At 37.9% G+C, this 17,747-nt stretch overlaps 1 protein-coding gene across 9 annotated transcripts in view; it reads left to right on the top strand.

Moving 5' to 3' along the window:
• Positions 1–17,747, top strand: part of DLGAP2 (DLG associated protein 2) — a 457,096-nt gene that overhangs the window by 67,662 nt on the left and 371,687 nt on the right. For all 9 annotated transcript variants that reach the window (XM_027892460.1, XM_027892444.1, XM_027892443.1 and 6 more), the window contains one exon: positions 14,570–14,624. In XM_027892460.1, the coding sequence (XP_027748261.1) occupies positions 14,570–14,624 (55 nt within the window). Of the gene's footprint in view, positions 1–14,569; positions 14,625–17,747 lie in introns of those variants that run through there.

Here is a 17,747-nt window from a genome sequence, read left to right as displayed (position 1 = left end):
TAAAATTTATTTCTGGATTTGTTTTCTGCCCACTCAGCGAGCTGAAGGGGCTTAGCACTGGGCAGAATAACTAGCCAAAGGAACATATGAAAAGGTGCCTGGGCAGCAGGCAGGAGGAGTAGGACAGCGCCTTCTGCTCGCAGCAGCATGGCATCATCTCATTGCTTTTAGTCACCTCCCAACACTCTGTGCTGCAAATAGGGACTGCTCAGCAGCTGCTGCTTGATCTGATAGCTGAGCTCCTCCCAGGCAGGTGTGACTTCTGTAGCAAAGACAGTGTGGGTAGAGGGGCAGGGACTGCCAGAACCACAGAACCTTCCCAAGGCAGCCCAGGCCCAAGGCTGCGTGCAAGCCCCTTTCTTTTAATTTGTACGCCCAATTCACAGGGATGAACAGGTTTTTAATGGGCTTTCTAAAAACAACCTTCACAATAAGCCACAAATTACAATCATGCATTCCAGGTGCTATTTTGGATGAAACCAGCTATAGAAGGATAATTTTGGAGAAGGAGGATGAGAGGATGAAAATAGTGAAGTTGTAATGAAATTGATAGACTTAATTATAGTATTTGCTTCTGTGAAAGCTATAATGTTGTCTAATCAGTTAAAAAATGTGGGAAGACGAAGGAGTTACTGTTTTGTCTATTTACACTACTATTTTTAGGGTTTATTGAATAACGTATCTAGGATACCATTTAGAATGTAAAGGTGTATATGGAAATATATAGGCTAATTACATGTTTGGGAAAAATACGTGAAGTATCAGAAAGCATGGAAAATTCTGGTGTTTTAGGCTGTGCATTCAAGGTTTATGTGCTCATCTGATTTACCTGATCACCCCATCTTGAAAAAAAACCCACCAGTCCTCTGTTGTAGTATCCTTCAGCATAGTAAATCAGAAATGTCCTCTGTAAAGTAGAACAAAAGATTATTAATACTGTTACTGTAACAAATGTCATCACTAAGGTACTGATACTGTAAAAGACTACTGGGTTACTTTGAGTCATACCCAGATTAATTTTTATGCTCTAGCTGATTTGCATCAATTGGCAAAGCCAAGTTTGACCATTGAATTATTTGAACTTTATGGGGTTTTTCTCTTCTTTGCGCTTGTGCTGGGCAAATCAGCAGAGAGCAAAACATTTTCCCAGATCCCAGGAGTGGTGCTGCACATTTCATTTTCTCCTCTGCATTTCCTATGTTGTTGAAACTCTTTAGAGTAGGGCCAAATTATCATCTCATCTGCATTAGTGGGCATCAAAAATATAGCCACTACAACTAGCATTAGTTTAAAATTTGTGAGTTGCTTACAACTTCTTGGCCATCATTTTTACTTTAGTAGAAAACTATAAACACAAGTACAGGAACATACACTACATATTCCTGTTTTCCTTTATACCCTTGGCAAAGCTTGTCTGCTTATTCCAAACCCACCTGCTCCAGTGTAACTGAGTCAGCAGAAGTGGTCTTGCTGTTGGTGCAGTTCTGGAGGTGCAGAGCATCCTCATGGGACTGCTTCTGCTTTAGTGACTTTTCCTCATCCTTTTCTCAAAGCAGTGCCTGAAAGATGAATTTTGCCGTTAGATGCTAAAACATAAAGATACTGATGAAGCCAACCAGTAGACAATTAGTTGTAACCTTCTAGTGTCCAGTCTGGTATTTCTCAGCAAAAGGCTCCAGAAATGCTACGGATGTAATAAACCACATGCATGCACAGTGTGATGCAGGAAATGCCAAACATATGAACTGCACGCGTCCTGTTGACAGCATCATGCCTATCTATCCATATGCAATGGTAGCAAAGGGGGACAGTTATTTAGTTTTTTTTAAAAGTACTTCTGTGTTAAATTTTTCAGCTGAAACGCTTACACACATTGGTTCTGAAGTTATGACCCAAACATGTATGTGGTAAATATTATTAGATTCACTAATTTAAATATTTGTTAATATGATAATAGTTTTCGTAGTAATTATGTTTATGCTGCAACCCCAAAAAATACTAAAGCATATATTTTACAGTTAAATATGTGACAAAATGTGGACATACTGCTGAATCAGGGCTCAAGTAAGTGACTTTTGAATGAATATTAATCACAACAAAATATTGAACTGTAATGAGCATCTGGGTGCTGAGTCAAAGAGCAAACACGTATGATCCCTGGAGTATTTATTGTATTTTTCTGAGGCTAATTAATGATATTTTGTTACATGTTTCCTCCAGTGATATGTAAATTTTTGTGAATCTTACACTATTCTGATGTTATTGTGCAAATACCTCAAACAAAGGCTTACTACATATTTTCACCCCTGGTGCCTGTTGTTAAATTTGTAATAATATTCAGACTTTCTGTTTTCCTTGTATTTAAATGTCTGATTCCCAGCAAAGAATGCCAAGTGTCTGTTTCCCATTTTCAGTTGTTCACATTCGTTAAGAAGGATGACAAGCACACAATACATGTCAGTGAGGAATACAGCATTGCAGAGTGGACCAGCATTCATGACACTTTTATTGTGATCAAGAGTAGACTATGTGATATACATTAATTTGAATGGGCTACATTATGAATTAATTATTTTCATGAGTGAATTTAAGGAAGGCCATAAAACGTCTTTTCATCAGTAACAGAATATAGAAAAGTTTGCCTTGTATGATCATATGCATAATTTTGCTATTCCTCCTGGTCTTGTTATTTTAGATATGAAAAAATATGGACAGCAAATAGCAGGTCACCTTCAAAAGGCAGAAAAAGCATTTACTTATCTGTCACAAAAATCAGTATGGAATGTATAGGATCATCCTTTCCTGACGATGGGTCAAATGGAAATACCCACAGGTATTGAAGTAGTAGGATTTTCCCCCCCCCACATTTGAATTGATGAATTTCCATGCTATGTCACATAGCAATAATGTTTCTGTTCTAGTTCACAGATCAAAATATCTTCTCTAGGTATTTAAATGAGATCAACAAAATTAATTGTGATTGCTTCCATTGGGATAGTATAAAATAATCACCGGAAAATTAAAAATAATTTAAAAATTGAAAGAATATAGGGTGATATTTTGAAACATCCAAAGTCTCCTAGCATTTGATTGCATAGTGATTTTTTTCTGCTATCTGTATTGACTGCAACAAACACGCAACTTTTCATTACACTTACTCCAAGCACTCCAAGCAGCAAACTAGCTGCAGTTACCTCATGGCTTTTTGCATGTTTGAATAATAAAAACTGATCGATCTAAGGCAGTCTGAAATTCAGAGGGCTATTGCATTAGTTGCACAGGATATTTGTCTGAATAAACAGGCCACTTATAGTTTGGAATCTTGTCTGGTGTCAAAACATTTTTGATAGCTTTTTTAATAATATTTTGGCTACAGTAAGCAATACAAATACTGAGTGACAGACCCCTGTAGTCTTTCATCAAGCCCGTGCAACTGGGACAGACTCAAGCAATTTCATGGTTAATTCTAGATTCTGGTTTGAAAAAAACACCAAATTGCTGGTGTTTACCAGTGATGAGGTAACAACAATGCTGATGTGTCTGAAGATGGGATGACCCAGGAGAATAATTAAAATACTGAAACAGGAACTTATGTCAATGGAGATGGCTTGTCTACTAGTTGGGTGCTCATTCTTTAATATTTTCAGCAGCTAAGACTTGTCAAGCGGACTGATTATATAGTTCAGCATTGCATGACTTAACCTTTTGTTCTTGAGAAGTGACATTTCCTTGAAAGTAACAGGAGAGGAAGAAATAAAAACAAACAAGCTGAAAACAAGCTATTTCAACTGGATAGCCAAGACAGAAAAAAAAATAAATCCTTAAAACTACATTTAATTCATCTTCTAGTTAAAAAAATGCATGCATAAAAGGTCAGTCATTCCACATACACATTTACTAACAAAACAATGTTCCCCTATCTTTCCACCAGTTTATGTGGTTATTTCTCTGATGGCAAATGAAGACCCTAGAAGCATCACAAAAAGAAAATAAAAACAGTAAAAAATTTGTCCTGGTCAGAAAACTAATTAACACTGTGCAGTCCCGCTGCCCCTTGCAAGCCTTATTAAACCCCCAAAACAGAGAGAGCTAAAGAAAAGGGTAATTATTTCTTTTTAAAGTAATACTTGGCTTGTTGTCCTGGAACGTAGGTGGCACAGGTCCAAATACTCCTGATTAATTGAAGAGTGCTCTCTCACTCCAGTGTTCTAAAACTGGGGACATTTTTCTGTGAAAGTAATTCTGCTTTGTACAAAATACTTAAATGACTATTAGCAAAGAAGCAGGAAATTCCTTTTTTTTTTTTTTTTTTTTATTTTTGCAAGAGCTCTGAAATGTAAATTGTAGAGCTCTTTGTGGTCTGAGTAACATTTTGCTAATTGTGCAAAATCAAGAAAATCTTCATCAGAAATTAATGTAATCTCACAATAACTGCTTGTGGAAGCCTTTTAAAAGATAAGATTCTGCTATCTCTATTTGGCAATGTTTGACTTGCAACTCAGTCTTCCATATGTTGTGTCTCTGTTGCTTCTTTCTCAAGAGGTGAGGCAGCACTGTCATCTCTAGTGCTTCCTTTAAGACTATCCCCAAGAGTGTATCAGGTCTTTGATGACTACTAGCTTTGTAACACTCTTGGAGATTCCCCAGGCTCCCCTGGCTCCTTCCATAGCGCTGGAGGAGCATCAACTGCAGAGAAATAGGCATATTTGTATGTGCTTTACATCTGTCTTTCCACCTTTATAGGCATCAAAAATACACTTTCTCTGTACACGTCTTTGTGTCACCTACTTGTATGGAGACGCTAAACTGATCAAAGATTAGAGCGATGTAATGAAGCTAGTTTTAACTGTGTGATGTCATCAGCTCACAGATTAAAACTACCCTACAGCTCTTCCCATTTTGTATTCTCAGAGACTTAATGCACAAAAGATGCAGTCTTGTACCTCAACAATTCTCGCCAGAAGCAAAATTGTTTAACTGTGACTGAAAAAATTATAACCTGCTTACTGAGACCTATCCTTGTTTTATCCCACCTTCAGCAAAATCTCCCCAAATGACTGGGGTTTGCAATAAGCTGTCCTATTGTTCAACGTTGAATGAAACATGGGTAATGTGTCTGTCTTAAAGAGAAAACTATTATTTCCATAAGAATGCCTGCTCATCGGGGAAGGAGGTGTGGGCAGTTGCTTTCTGTTCTGAAATCTATATCCCTCTGCGTTATCAAACATTGCCAAGGGCATGAACGAGGCACGGCATCCTTCTCTGTTTGTTCTCTTTGCATGAAAGATTTGTATAACTTAAATCTATGAAATAAGTATTCCTAAAAATAACCCTTCCCTCTCTGTTCTTCTGCTGTCACTTGCAGTTACCCATCAGGAGGGAAATGTCCCCGTTCTGTGTATGCATGGATTCTGTAGCATGCTGCTACTTCAGTTTGTGTGTTGGGCCAAAAGATGACTAAGTGGACTTGACTTATACGGAACAATAAAGCAAGTGTTGGAAAAACTGTGCCTGGTCTCCAGTTTTCAGGTCATCTTTTACCTGTCCAAGGGAAATGGCTAGATGAAATATCAGACATTTGATTTATCTGTCCCGTTGTCCTAGCAAAGACAGAGAGTGCTACTGATGTCTAAAGTCTCAACTTCTCCAAAGCAACAAATGTATAAAAGCTGCTACTTACTTGTAATATGAAATAGTATTAACAGACTCTGGTCTTAATACAGTGGGGACATCAGTTTCCCAGTTGAAATTGGATTTATCAAATAGCTTCTAAAAGCAACCATTTGTCATAGCTAAACTGCTAATAAATTATAAAACATTAGGTAACTTGCTAGATGAAGTAATGACTCCCTGCTTCTGGTACATGAGTTATTCTTCACTTCAGCAGGAAAGATCTGTGATACTAGCACCATAAATGCAGGTAAACAGGATGTTTCCTTTTTAAATTTTGTTGTAGTAACTTTTATACTTAAAATGTCCTCTGTCACCTTGTTCATAATTTTTGAAAGGACTATCTTCGTGATTCCTACACAGAAGAATAAAGCAGGCCATTGAGAGAGCTTTGTTGCCAAGTCCTAGCACAAAACCATAAACTTTAATTTTTAATGAAGATTAGTTTCTTTCTAAAAAAGATGCATGGAAAGACTATTACTCAATTTCACCTGTTTAATGCATTTGCTTTTGCAGTGCAAATATAGGTATCAAAATATTTAAGACCCGTATGCTTCACACATAAATCTAAAATACAATTCCAGAGCAGCAAGGAGAAATATCACTTGGGATTCCCTGGCATTTACCTTGTATATATTATTATTATCTTAATAATCTGTGCTTTTGAATCACATAATTTATTGGTATTGTGCATTAAAAAGATTTTTTGTGACAAACCACAATAGAAACATATTCCTCAACTCCCCAGGAAGGTAGCCAGGACCTATCTGCTAAAGGGCTTAAAATTACCCAACCTGAAAGCATTTGATGTGATTCGGTGTAGTCTTGTTCCAATGACTTTTACCTGCACCATTTTGATCTGGACCCTCAGGGTAATACAATAACAAGAGTAATATCAGGGTGTCCTTTTCCCTGAGGAGGGAAGCTGCAAAAAGCAAACTCCTGACACAGCTGGTGCAGTCAGAAGGTAAGTGTCTGTCTGCACAGAAAGGAATAACTAACCACTATTACCCATTACATCCTGTCTGTGACCAGTGGCCAGCACCTGAAAATGACTTGCTGCCACCCTCCACCATTGGGGAGGTTTTTGTCAGTCCCTATTTTGAGGGTAGTCTCTGGCTATCCCTCCTTCAGCACAAGATGAGGCTTAGGCTTTTGCATCTTCAGAATGTTTGTGGAAGGTTATGACTGACTTTTGGACTGTTAGTGATCTGCTACAGTTATTTCTGTTATCATGAGCCACATGATCCTATCACTCCAGAGATAGGATATCTCTCATCTAGGCTATTGCCTTTAGGTAGGAGATGCCCATGCTGCTCATGGTGGGAACAGAAGAAATGTTTGTGATTTCTGTCTTACACCAAAGCTTGTTTCTCAGGTCCAGTTGGAGAAAAGTGAATTTGTTTATGTTAGTTGCTTAATGTGTATGCAATGGGAATGAGTTGCTTAGGAATGTGGTGAGTTCATTAGGAATACTTCGTCTGAAAGAAAGTTGAAAATGCAGTTGGATTTATCCTGAAGGTTTTTCTCCTATTCATTTGCTTTTGGAAATAGGAATTAAAGCATCAATTGAAAAGTCTTGATCTCTTCCTTCTAGCAGTGTTAGCCTGGGAGGGACAACAACATAATCATCTCACAGATTCAGAGCACTTTGAGGGGTCATCTACTCTCAACTTCAGGGAACTTTGACATTGTTTGTTCCAGATTTTTGAGGGCATAATTTTGGACAATGGTGCAACGGTGCAATTATGCGAACAACAAAGTGAAGCGTTGCAAATAGACCTATATTTATCATGCTGTGTTTAATCTGAAGCATCTTAAATAAATTGTGGATTGCCTTGTAAGTGCAGCCAATTACAGTAATTGGACCCAGAGATCACAAGTATATGGATCACTATAGCAGAGTTTTGTTCTGTCAGTCAGGAGCGTAAACTGCTGACAAGTGAAAGCTATAAAGGAGTTTTTTGTTGTTGCTGATGTATTGTTCTCCAAGTGTCTAAATACTGAAGTGAAAGTCAAAAATAAATAGGGTTTGTGGCTGTTGCCAGTACCACCACTTATTTTTCTAGAGTATTGAATATGAAAAGACTGTCTCAGGGTATTATTTTGAGTCACTTCAGAGCTAGATGTGCTGCTAATTCCAGTCTACGTAAGTTTTTTCCCCACAGGCTTGCCTAGTTACTCTGTTTAATCTGATAATTATATTCTTAGGAAAGCTACATAGAGGGATTATACTTCAGATGATAACTTTTAAAAGATTCATATTTATAAGTGCTTGTTAATTGTAGGGCAATTATAATTAGTTCATGCTAATGCAGATTCATGCTAACATTACACTTAAAAGTGTCATGATGGTTATCATGTTTTCTTTCCTGGGTCATCAAAAAATTATCAATCCTGCGTTTCAGGTTTACTTGTCACGGTGACTTGGATAGGAGGAGTAACAAAGCCAATCGCAGTGCATGGAGATCAGCTATGCTATCCAGGGTTGTTGTAACACTGTATCCCTTCTTCTAGCGTTTCTTTCTCTTAGTTTTGATTCAGATGTACAAAATAGGAAATGCAGTCAGTAATTTTCTCATTAATGTCTGTCACCTATAAATGAAAACTCTGCTAAGGAAATGTTGCTTCAGTTGTTGTTGTCCATGCTTCCTTTAATCATGGAAAGGGTTGTAGAGAATTTCCATTTTTTGAGATGTAATTCAATCTGAAAGAACATTTATTAGCATGGGTATTGTAATGTTTTCTGAATATTTCTGAGATTGTATTTCATCTATGACCAACATGATTTATCTATTTTCAGTGTAGCTTCTCCCTTCCACAAAATCATCATGTTTTATTTCTGTTCTTGATATCTAATTGAGAATGGTGGACTAAGGTAGAGGATGATAAAAGAAAATACTCTTACTAAAACCCCCACAAAGCAGATTAATTATTAGCAAGTTCTGTTTTTACATTAAATTAGCATGAAGGTTCACTGCTGTATATGTGAAACTGGACATTGGATGATAGCAATCTAGAGAAATCTTGAAGAAACATAATTGAACAATTTCTTACTTGCACCACTCTGGGTGGGAGACATTTTGGCACAGACTGCCTTGGAAGCAGGGTGCAGCTCATCAGGAGCTAAGGCTGTTTCCCTGGGAGCGCAGAGAAACTGCCTGCTGACAGGGGATTGAAATGTCTTGCAAAACCTCTACTATTTTCAGCAGTACAAGATAGACAAAAAGATATTGACTCTTAGTATTTTAATATTTTGTAGTTATGCTAGCTTTGCCATTATAAGCCCGGTCCGTGTTGCTCTGACAGGGTTTGGGAGGGCAGGTGCCTCTGGTCTTATGCTCCCTTCCTGCAGAGCCAGGTATTTCAAGGACTGATTTTAGGAGTAACTTGGATTTGTTGCTGATGCTGGTGTAGGTTGTATCAAGAACAGCATCAAGTGTTCATACAGAAGAGACACACTGGTAGTCTGAGGTTATCTTCTGAGTTCTTAGAAGAACAGAAACAATAACAGTTATTTATTAATACACTCCCTAGGTATTCCATAAAAAGCTTAACCAAAAATAATTATGCTTGTGGAAGTGGAATGAAGTTCAGATTTGTCTTTGGTAGGTTGAACCAACTGCATCTTTTTAGGTAGCTGAAGGCAATAACTTGATGCAGCACTTCACCACTGGTTGCGTAGAATCAGTATGGAATCATAGACTACCTTGGGTTAGAAGGGACCTGAAAGATCATTTAGTTCAAACCCCCTTATCATGGGCAGGGACACATTCCACTAGACCAAGTTGCTGGTCAAAATCCCATCCAAGCTGGCCTTGAACCAGTCCAGGGATGGAGCATCCACAACTTCTCTGTGCAACCTGTTGCAGTGCCTTACTGCCCTCTAAGTAAAGATTTTCTTCCTAATATTTAATCTAAATCTCTTCTCTTTTAGTTTAAAACTGTTCCCCCGTGTCTTGCATGAGACTATCTGTTCTGAAAGAATAACTGTAATGCTATAATGATTAACCTTTGATTTATGATGCTTTGTGTCACCCAACAGCTTGTGAACAGCAAACCTTGCCCACTGTTTACACCCTGTCTGAAGTCAGACACCTTTACAGACACAGTACATAATTAGCTGCCAAATCCTTCCTTTCTGCTTAAGAAGCAGCAGTCAATAGGTTCCAGAGAGGCAGGACCTTCTTGTAACATGTCAATGGGACAGAGACATCTAAAATCCTCAGATATGAAGTCCAAAATAGAAAGAAACAATTAAAAAAATGGAAAAAAATACACCTCTGTAATAACAGGAGGCAAAAGACATTCAGAGGACTGTGAGCACAGGATTTCCAGTGGTTTAAGATCTAGCTACAAACATTATTCCAAAACGTCTCTGTAGTAGCTGACAAAGAAATATTGCCTAAAATAAAAGCCCTGAGACAAATATAAGAAAAAGCAAATACAGAGATGGAATGAATATGATCCTTAGAATGAAAACAGTCATAATTCATTCCATGAGGTTTGTGCAGATGGTGGGAAAACAGCAATGCTTAGCACAGAGCAGTGCAGGTAGCAAGGTCTAGGAGGTGCCTCTCTTTTCCAAAGAAGTGACAAATCATTTGAAAGGCAAATAAATAGGAATTCACTCACTGGATCACACCCACATATCTAGCCTGAATTCTCTCCAGTACTGTACTGCTTTCACAGAAGATGTGAGGCACCCTGGGTGGCTGATTCTGCCCAAGGACCATTTCTTTCCAGATGTCGGTGTATGAGTAAAGCTCAAATTCTGTAATATGTTTTCTCTGGAATTTTATAAATTGATGTGGATTTTCCCTGTATGTTTTTGACCCATTTTATTCTGAATGTTACCATATTCTTGATATAAAAATGCCTCACATGCTATATTTAATAGGTTTCTGGGAGAGAGAGGTTTGGAGCACAGGGCCTCTCTCAGAGGCAGTCCTTGGAAATGTTTGAACATGACCACAAGGGCCATGAAGGGGATCTGTGTGTCTGGCATGGCCAAAAGGGTATATTCTCACTTCCTAGTCCTTGGGATCACTGGATTTCTAGGATGTAAAAAAGCAGAAAAATTTATTTTCTCAGCTTGGGACCTGAAATTCAAGTTGAGCTTCCTTCCTTCTGGCAAGTTACAATTCACAGTATAAATCCTTGTTAATTTCTACCTTAAATTTCATCTATCAAGCACTTGGACTCCTGAGTGGGATGTTCTATAAATTTGGACCTGTGAAGCATTCCTTTTCAGTTGATTTATGTTTCAGCAGAAAAAAATGTAAATGGAGAAGTGAAAATAGTATCCAGCTCATTTTTCTATGGCCATCTTAGCTGTGCAATTATAAGTGGAATAGAAAGCTAAACGTTTTTATCTTTCAGTACCATAGAGAGGACTGATCATTGTGTAGCAGATCCTTTTAAGTGAGTAGATATCCATGTCACAGAGGAATTTTTCCATAGTAGAATTATTTTCCTTCTAATTTTTCCACTTCCGTGTGAAGTGGCGGTTTTGTTTTGTTTTGTTTTTAAGTGGGTTTTGGGTTAGTGCTTTCCGAATTTAAAATGTTTTTTAGGAATTAATTCTAGTTCTTGCTAAACCACTCTAAAAAAAAATATTGCCTGCTAAACACTGAGAGGACTCATCTGTCTTATTTTTTTAGAAATTGAAGGAAAGTTTCCAAGTAAACGTAAAAATATAATCTTTACTGAACTGCAATAGCTATGTAACTACCCTGTGGTGCTCTGAGGAGCTTTCTGAGTATGTGTATTGTACAGCTGCAAGTTAAAATTTGAACACTAATTATGATAACTATATATTTTTATACATCTAAGCACAGTAACTTGTAGTGAAAACAAATTTAAATAGGTCCAAATCAATATCCAACAATAAAAAGCAGTGTTTTTCACTGAATTTGAGGATGCTTTCAACTTGGCACCATAAGCAAAGACTGTGTTCCTGCCACATGTGTCTGCCTAGCTATGTTCTGTGGACTGGAGTTAATTTGCCTATTGCTAGGGAAGCACCTTGATGTTAAGGACATACCACCAGCTGTATTGTTATTCTGTTTCTGCATCTAGAAGTCCAGTTTTAATTTAGTATCGCAATGCCTTATCTCCCAGCTGATAGCTTATAAAACAACTGAAGGTTAAATCATCAGTTAACATAATTGAAACCTGTTTCTTTTTTGCCTTTTTTCCCCACCCACTCTGCATGTAAATCTCTCTGATTGCTCCCATGTTTTGATTTCTACAGCAGAAATCACTCCAAGTCTGCTTTGGGTGAAGATTCTCACTCAAAATGCCTGTGTAGGTAAAGTTTTGAACAACCAAAAGAAACAAAAATTAACCTAGGCGTTTTCTGTGAAATTAAAGAAAAATCTCTGAGCCATAAGGCATTTTAGACATTTTAAGCAATAAACCAGGTATTAAAATATGCAAATGAGTGAAAGCAAAACAGCAGGGGGAAGGAGAGGCACGTAGAGGGAAAGGTGACAGTTTTGCTGAGGAATTCTCCTCTCAGGTTCCCTTGAGAGGAGAGAAACAAAGTGGGGAGAAAGTGGGAGGAGAGCAGTGTGAAAAGGCTCTTGGATACCATGGAGATGGGTACAGTGTAAAAATCTGTATACTGTAGATAAGTAAGTGGGAGGTTGATATCAAACTCCTACCAGCCAGAAACTGGCTTTGTGCAGGGTAAACATGTTAAAGGGCTGGGGAGCAGGAAGCATTGTTTAAGCCTTTGCCATACTGTTTGCCTACTTAACACTTAGGAGAGTGAAGGGACAAAAATGTTTTTCCAGCTTGTGCTTTTCAGTGTGACTGTTCTCTTATCAATATCCAGTTTACCAGGAAGGGTAAATTATTTTCCAGAGTTTTGCTTTTTTTTCCCCCCATTGAAGTTGTTTTTCTACTCCAGATCTGCTCTTTTTTGTCTTTTCTTATAATTTCAGTCTCAGTTTGATTACCTGGGAGCTCATAATAAATTCATAATTCTTCTCCATGGTTCGTGAATGTGGGGAAGAAAATGTGACAGATTCCTGAGAAACTAAATGTTACTTTATGTTTGAGTAAGACTGTGTTTTTTAAAATTCAGTCTGTATTAAACTGCTTTGAAAGACTGTCTCTACTCATTTTAGTATTTCTTTGTTCTCTGCTTCTAATTTTTATGCTTTTGATGCCTGTAAGACCTGTTATTTATATCCATGGCTATAGGAAAAATGCTGTAGTTTGTACATATGACACTGTAGTTCCAAGAATTATTGTGGGGTTTTTTTATTTTTATTTTAAAATTTAGAAACACTGGAGAATGATGAGTGTGGTTTTCAGAGAATTGTTATTTGTGCTATTGGTCCTTCCCCAAATACAAGCTGCCTGCTGCCTGTGAATCAGAGTAAGGCAAGCTGATATTTTTTTATGGTTTATGTTTTATCCATAAGTTTAATTTCAGAATTATGCCCAAATAAGTGAATTGCTTTTGTAAGAGCTTACATTTAAATGCTAGGCCCTCTGTAGAATTTAGAGGACTTGGATAGGGACACTGTTCTCATCCCAGTCAGTTGTACCCATTGCTTTTTGTTCAGGGAGGCTTCCTGACGACAGACTGACTCACGAAGTTGTAACAAAAGCCGAGTTTTGCAGTGGCTCTGCCTCTGCATTCAGGAGGAAGCAGGGTGCAGCAAGGCTCTTAAGACTTTATTTTGTTGTGCTGGAGGACACACGAACGGAGGTGTTTGTTCTCCTGGTAGTAATGAAAGTGTGTATTGGAAAAGTCCTGCAGGGAGGAATGGGGACATATGGTGCTGCTGTAGGGGCTGTATGTGTCTGTCTCTTAGTGGCCTCATCCCTGGCTATTAACCTTGGCCAAACAGCAACAGAGGTCTTTGTGAAAAATAAAAATGCCTCTATTGCGTAAAATATTTTCCTTCCTGAATTTTCAGAACCAGTGTGATGGTTCTTGGGGTCTTCTTAGACATTAGGAGCCCAGGATTTCCTGACAGTGGCTGTGCTGGCCTCCTGTCTGTACAGACTAAGTGGTGTTTTTTTAAGTTTCGGACTTTAAAGTGTGCACATTGACCTCCAAGGGAAAAATTTAAAGAAGCCATCTCAGAGTGGGATTTTTCATTAAACTTTAAGCTACAGTTCTACTGCTATTGATATCACTGTACAGGGCATAAATTGTAGATTTAAAAGTTGGATTACAATGAGGTATTGGGTGCTTCATGCACAGGTTGTTGCTGGTAGGACCACCAGAGTTGGCTGTCTGTACCAAGATAGGTGACTTTCATATGTAAATTTGGGAAGCAGAGGGAGGGTCTGCCTGTAAAAAAGGGCTATAGGTGCTGGTAAGCTCCAGCAGCATTTCTTGCTGGCTGACAGAAGCATCAGAGCATGGTGGATGTGGTGAATCACAAACTTGGGATCTTCTCTGTCCCCATTCTCTGGAGTTTTGAGTAGTCTACTGGAACTGGCTGTGTGGAGAGGGAAATGCTGTGCTTTGGAATTTGGACCTGAGTGTTTTATGACAAGATGCTGTAACTGCAGGGCCATGTGTGCAAAATCAGGAACAACAGCATCACTGACTGGTAACATGGTCTCTTTCTAAGTAGGGCATTTTTAATTATGGTCTTGGGTTCTTTAAGCAACTTTTGATATTGTAGTCAATGCAAGAAAGTGAAACTAACTTTACAGGCAGGTAGTGAGCAGCTAATTTTCTTTTCTGTTTGCGGTTCCTAATGAGTGGGGTTCATATTTACATCACATGATAGCTAATTTGGATGCAGTTTGAGAGCACAAAGCTTGATCATATGCAGCAAATGCAGTGTTCCAGCAATCACTGGCTCTTCTTCATATGATGTTAGAATATATATGTACAATAACGCCTGTTTCTTTGTTGCCACAGGTTCTGCCTGGCATACTGCAGAAGCATTGCTGTATTTTACCTGACAGGAACACAGGTAAACTTTTTTCTTAATGAGTTAACATTGTAATATGATTTGGAGAAATACAAACTCAAATTGGATTATATAGAAAAGTCTTGTTTGCTATTTATGGCCACTGAAGTTTTATCTTCTAGGGAGTGATTACTTGGATGTTTTGTTTAAATTACCTGCTTTCATGTGAAGACTTTGTGTATTCTGTTAATTTTCTGGAGCTGTTGCAGTTGTAGAGGTTGCAGTCAGGTCTTGCTTAAAAAGGTATTTGTACGAACTTCTGAAGCATTTCTGTGTTGTTAATTATAAAGTTACAGCTTTGTCAAGAAAGGGGGTTTAATACTGAAGTCTGCAGTCTGGTCCTCTTGATTCACAAAGGTGCCAAGCATTAAGTCACACATAGCTCTTACTGAAGATAAATGCTTGCTCTATGCTTATTTTTCAGAGTAGAGGAGTAGACTGGAGGAATAAACTAAAGGGGTAGACAGAATGAGAATCTTGAACGATGCCGGAGGAAACTTAGAGTTGTTTGCAAGAGGAAACTTAGAGTAATGTGTTTGTGACTAGAACAAATCAATTGATGAGAATGATATTGGGTGAGAAGAAGGTTATGATTTAATTTTACATTTTTTTGTGACAGGAAAAAAACAATTTCTTTAAAATAAGTTTTAAAATCATTTCAATAATAATATAAATTGAGTGACAGTGACTGTATATGCAACTGTGAGTATGATTTGACAGACTAATTTCAAAGAAGTAGGAGGAAAAATATAGGTTTTTGTTTGATATCTTCTTAATAGAATATATATGATTGCTTGAATCCCTTATGGCTGCATCTGCCCTTCCCCCAGTAGCTACCATTCAAATAAACTGGTTTGCCCTTGGGTTGCTATTACTTGTATTTCAGGCACAGTTTGCACTAAGAGTAATTACAGAGAGAATCTGAGAACTATGTTGAACTGTAGAGGGACTTGTGGTTACCTGCAAATGCTCAAATGAAATTTGAAATCTGATTTCCATTTTTATCTGTGAACACAATAGAAGTACTATAGTAAGACAGTTAATAATATACCCCTTCTAGCAAGAATTTGAAAGTTCATAATTAGTCTGCAGACAGACTTTGGCCTTCACAATAATGTCAAGATTTTCTGAACACTGAACTTGGTATAATGACCTCAGCCCAGTCTATGTGCTCCTTTGCTAGTATCCTGTGCCAATTATTTTGATTCTTTTATTTGTAATATAAGAGCTTGATCCAGATTCCATTGACAACCAAACTCTTCTCAACTTACCCATAAAGAAGATATCAAAGCCAGTGTTGCATGAAGTGATTGTCTGGATATGGGCAGTAACGCTGACCATTTATATAGAGAGGGTATAATATGCCTTTATGACCAATATCAAGAAAGACATCTAAAATCTCAGTCACCTTCAAAACTGCCTTCATTTGGGCATTAAAAAAAAGAAAGGTGCTTCCTAATGTAAAATTTGGTTTTGAAAACTTTGAACTAAGCTTTTTGAAGAGGAAACCTATCAGGTTTGCATATGTAACAACTGCTGAACAACTCAAGCACACTCACGTGTGAAAACAGTTGTAAGTTCTATGGCTTCTGTGTGACTGCTGCAGTAAGTATTTTTATGCTTACATACTATATAGTGGGGAGTTACCAGCAGGTGCAAAGTAAATGAAGTCTGTGTTCTGTTATCCCTGCTTCCCCCATTTACAGTGTTTAAATATTTGGCAGAGAGAAGAAGGAAAGTTTAGACAGTTCATGGGGGATTTTTTAACTCCTTTTTGGAGGAAAAGAATGACTAAATTTGTGTTTGATTCACTGAATCTGTTAGAGATAAATGATCCTTTGTCTTGTTTGATTACATCTGAATCAACTAGTCCAAACTAAGCAGAAATTCATTAAATATGGGTAAATGTAAAATGTGCTATTTGCATTCAAGTGTTTACATCAGACATAATCTTGTCCAGCTCCATTATCAGTAAATGAGCCCAGAAAAACTGCCTGATTGCAAGCTATAGGTCTGTTTGCATTCAGCTGTTGACATTGGGAGGAACTGAGCAATAGGCAGACTTGGGTGTTGTTCCTAATAATGAGAGAAGGATAAAGAGAGATGGACTACGGGAAGGATGGGAGAAGAAAGAGGGGAAGAAGCATATAATGAGACCGACAAAACTGTTAGGGAAGAACACAGATGCTGTAGAGAGTACAGATGGGTGAAAGGGAGAGGTGCAGTAATAGTTTCTCCAGTTATTTATATCCATTCAACAGTTCAAGTGTAGCCAGCTTGGTGGTCTTGGGCTCCTCATTCAAGAGTGCCTTCATGACCAGCCTCTTTCATGATGTTTGCACTGGAGCTGCACCTCAGAGAAAGAAACGAGCCCTTGGGAACAACAGAGCCAGTGCTGCCAGGCCATTCTTTCATCTGGCTGCCCTTCAGACCTAGCCTAAGTTCGATTCTTGTGGAATATGTGCAGTTAACCTTAAAAGTAATATGCCCCTGGATTGCCTGTACTCTAGAAAATTGCGCATATCCTTGTCCTTTCCTGCTCTGTGTAGGACATTGAAGTAACCACACTCTGTGGTATTGATATTCTGTATTTGTAAACTGGAGAACTATGCATGGAAAGAAGGGTACACGGCAGCAATGATCTCCTTCCCATGGCGATGATTTGTTAGTACTCCTACTATGAACCTTTATTCTCAGTTCTTATAACTAAGCTATAAAAATATGTCCTGCAGAGACTTTGAAAATGGAGCATAAAAAATGTAATTCAGCTGTTCCACAGCAATGCAGTTTTGGAAGAAGGTACATATTTAACAAGATTAGGTATTTCAAAGGTTAAAGAATGATTAATTTTCAAACATGTAAGGCATTTACAGAATCTCATTCTCTAAATATAACACTGAATACTGCTAGTTGGCTGCTTGCATAAAACATTGCTAATAGACAGTGATGTTTCATTTCTTAAGTGTTAATTTATTTGTGGTTTTCTGTTAATCATATTTTCATTACTAAATTAAAAGTTCATATAGTATGCACTGGCATAATATGTGCTCATTATCATGTTAGGTGGTATCCAGAACCGGTATTTGTCACATCATCTGTGCCTCAAGAGGCAAAAGATCCCAGATC

This window comes from Empidonax traillii, unplaced genomic scaffold, assembly GCF_003031625.1.
Source record: "Empidonax traillii isolate 1590-97213 ecotype Southwest subspecies unplaced genomic scaffold, ASM303162v1 scaffold352:size1026972, whole genome shotgun sequence".
Lineage (NCBI taxonomy): Eukaryota > Metazoa > Chordata > Aves > Passeriformes > Tyrannidae > Empidonax > Empidonax traillii.
The sequence above is the reverse complement of the archived record's forward strand: the minus strand, read 5'-3'. Positions and strand labels throughout refer to the sequence as shown.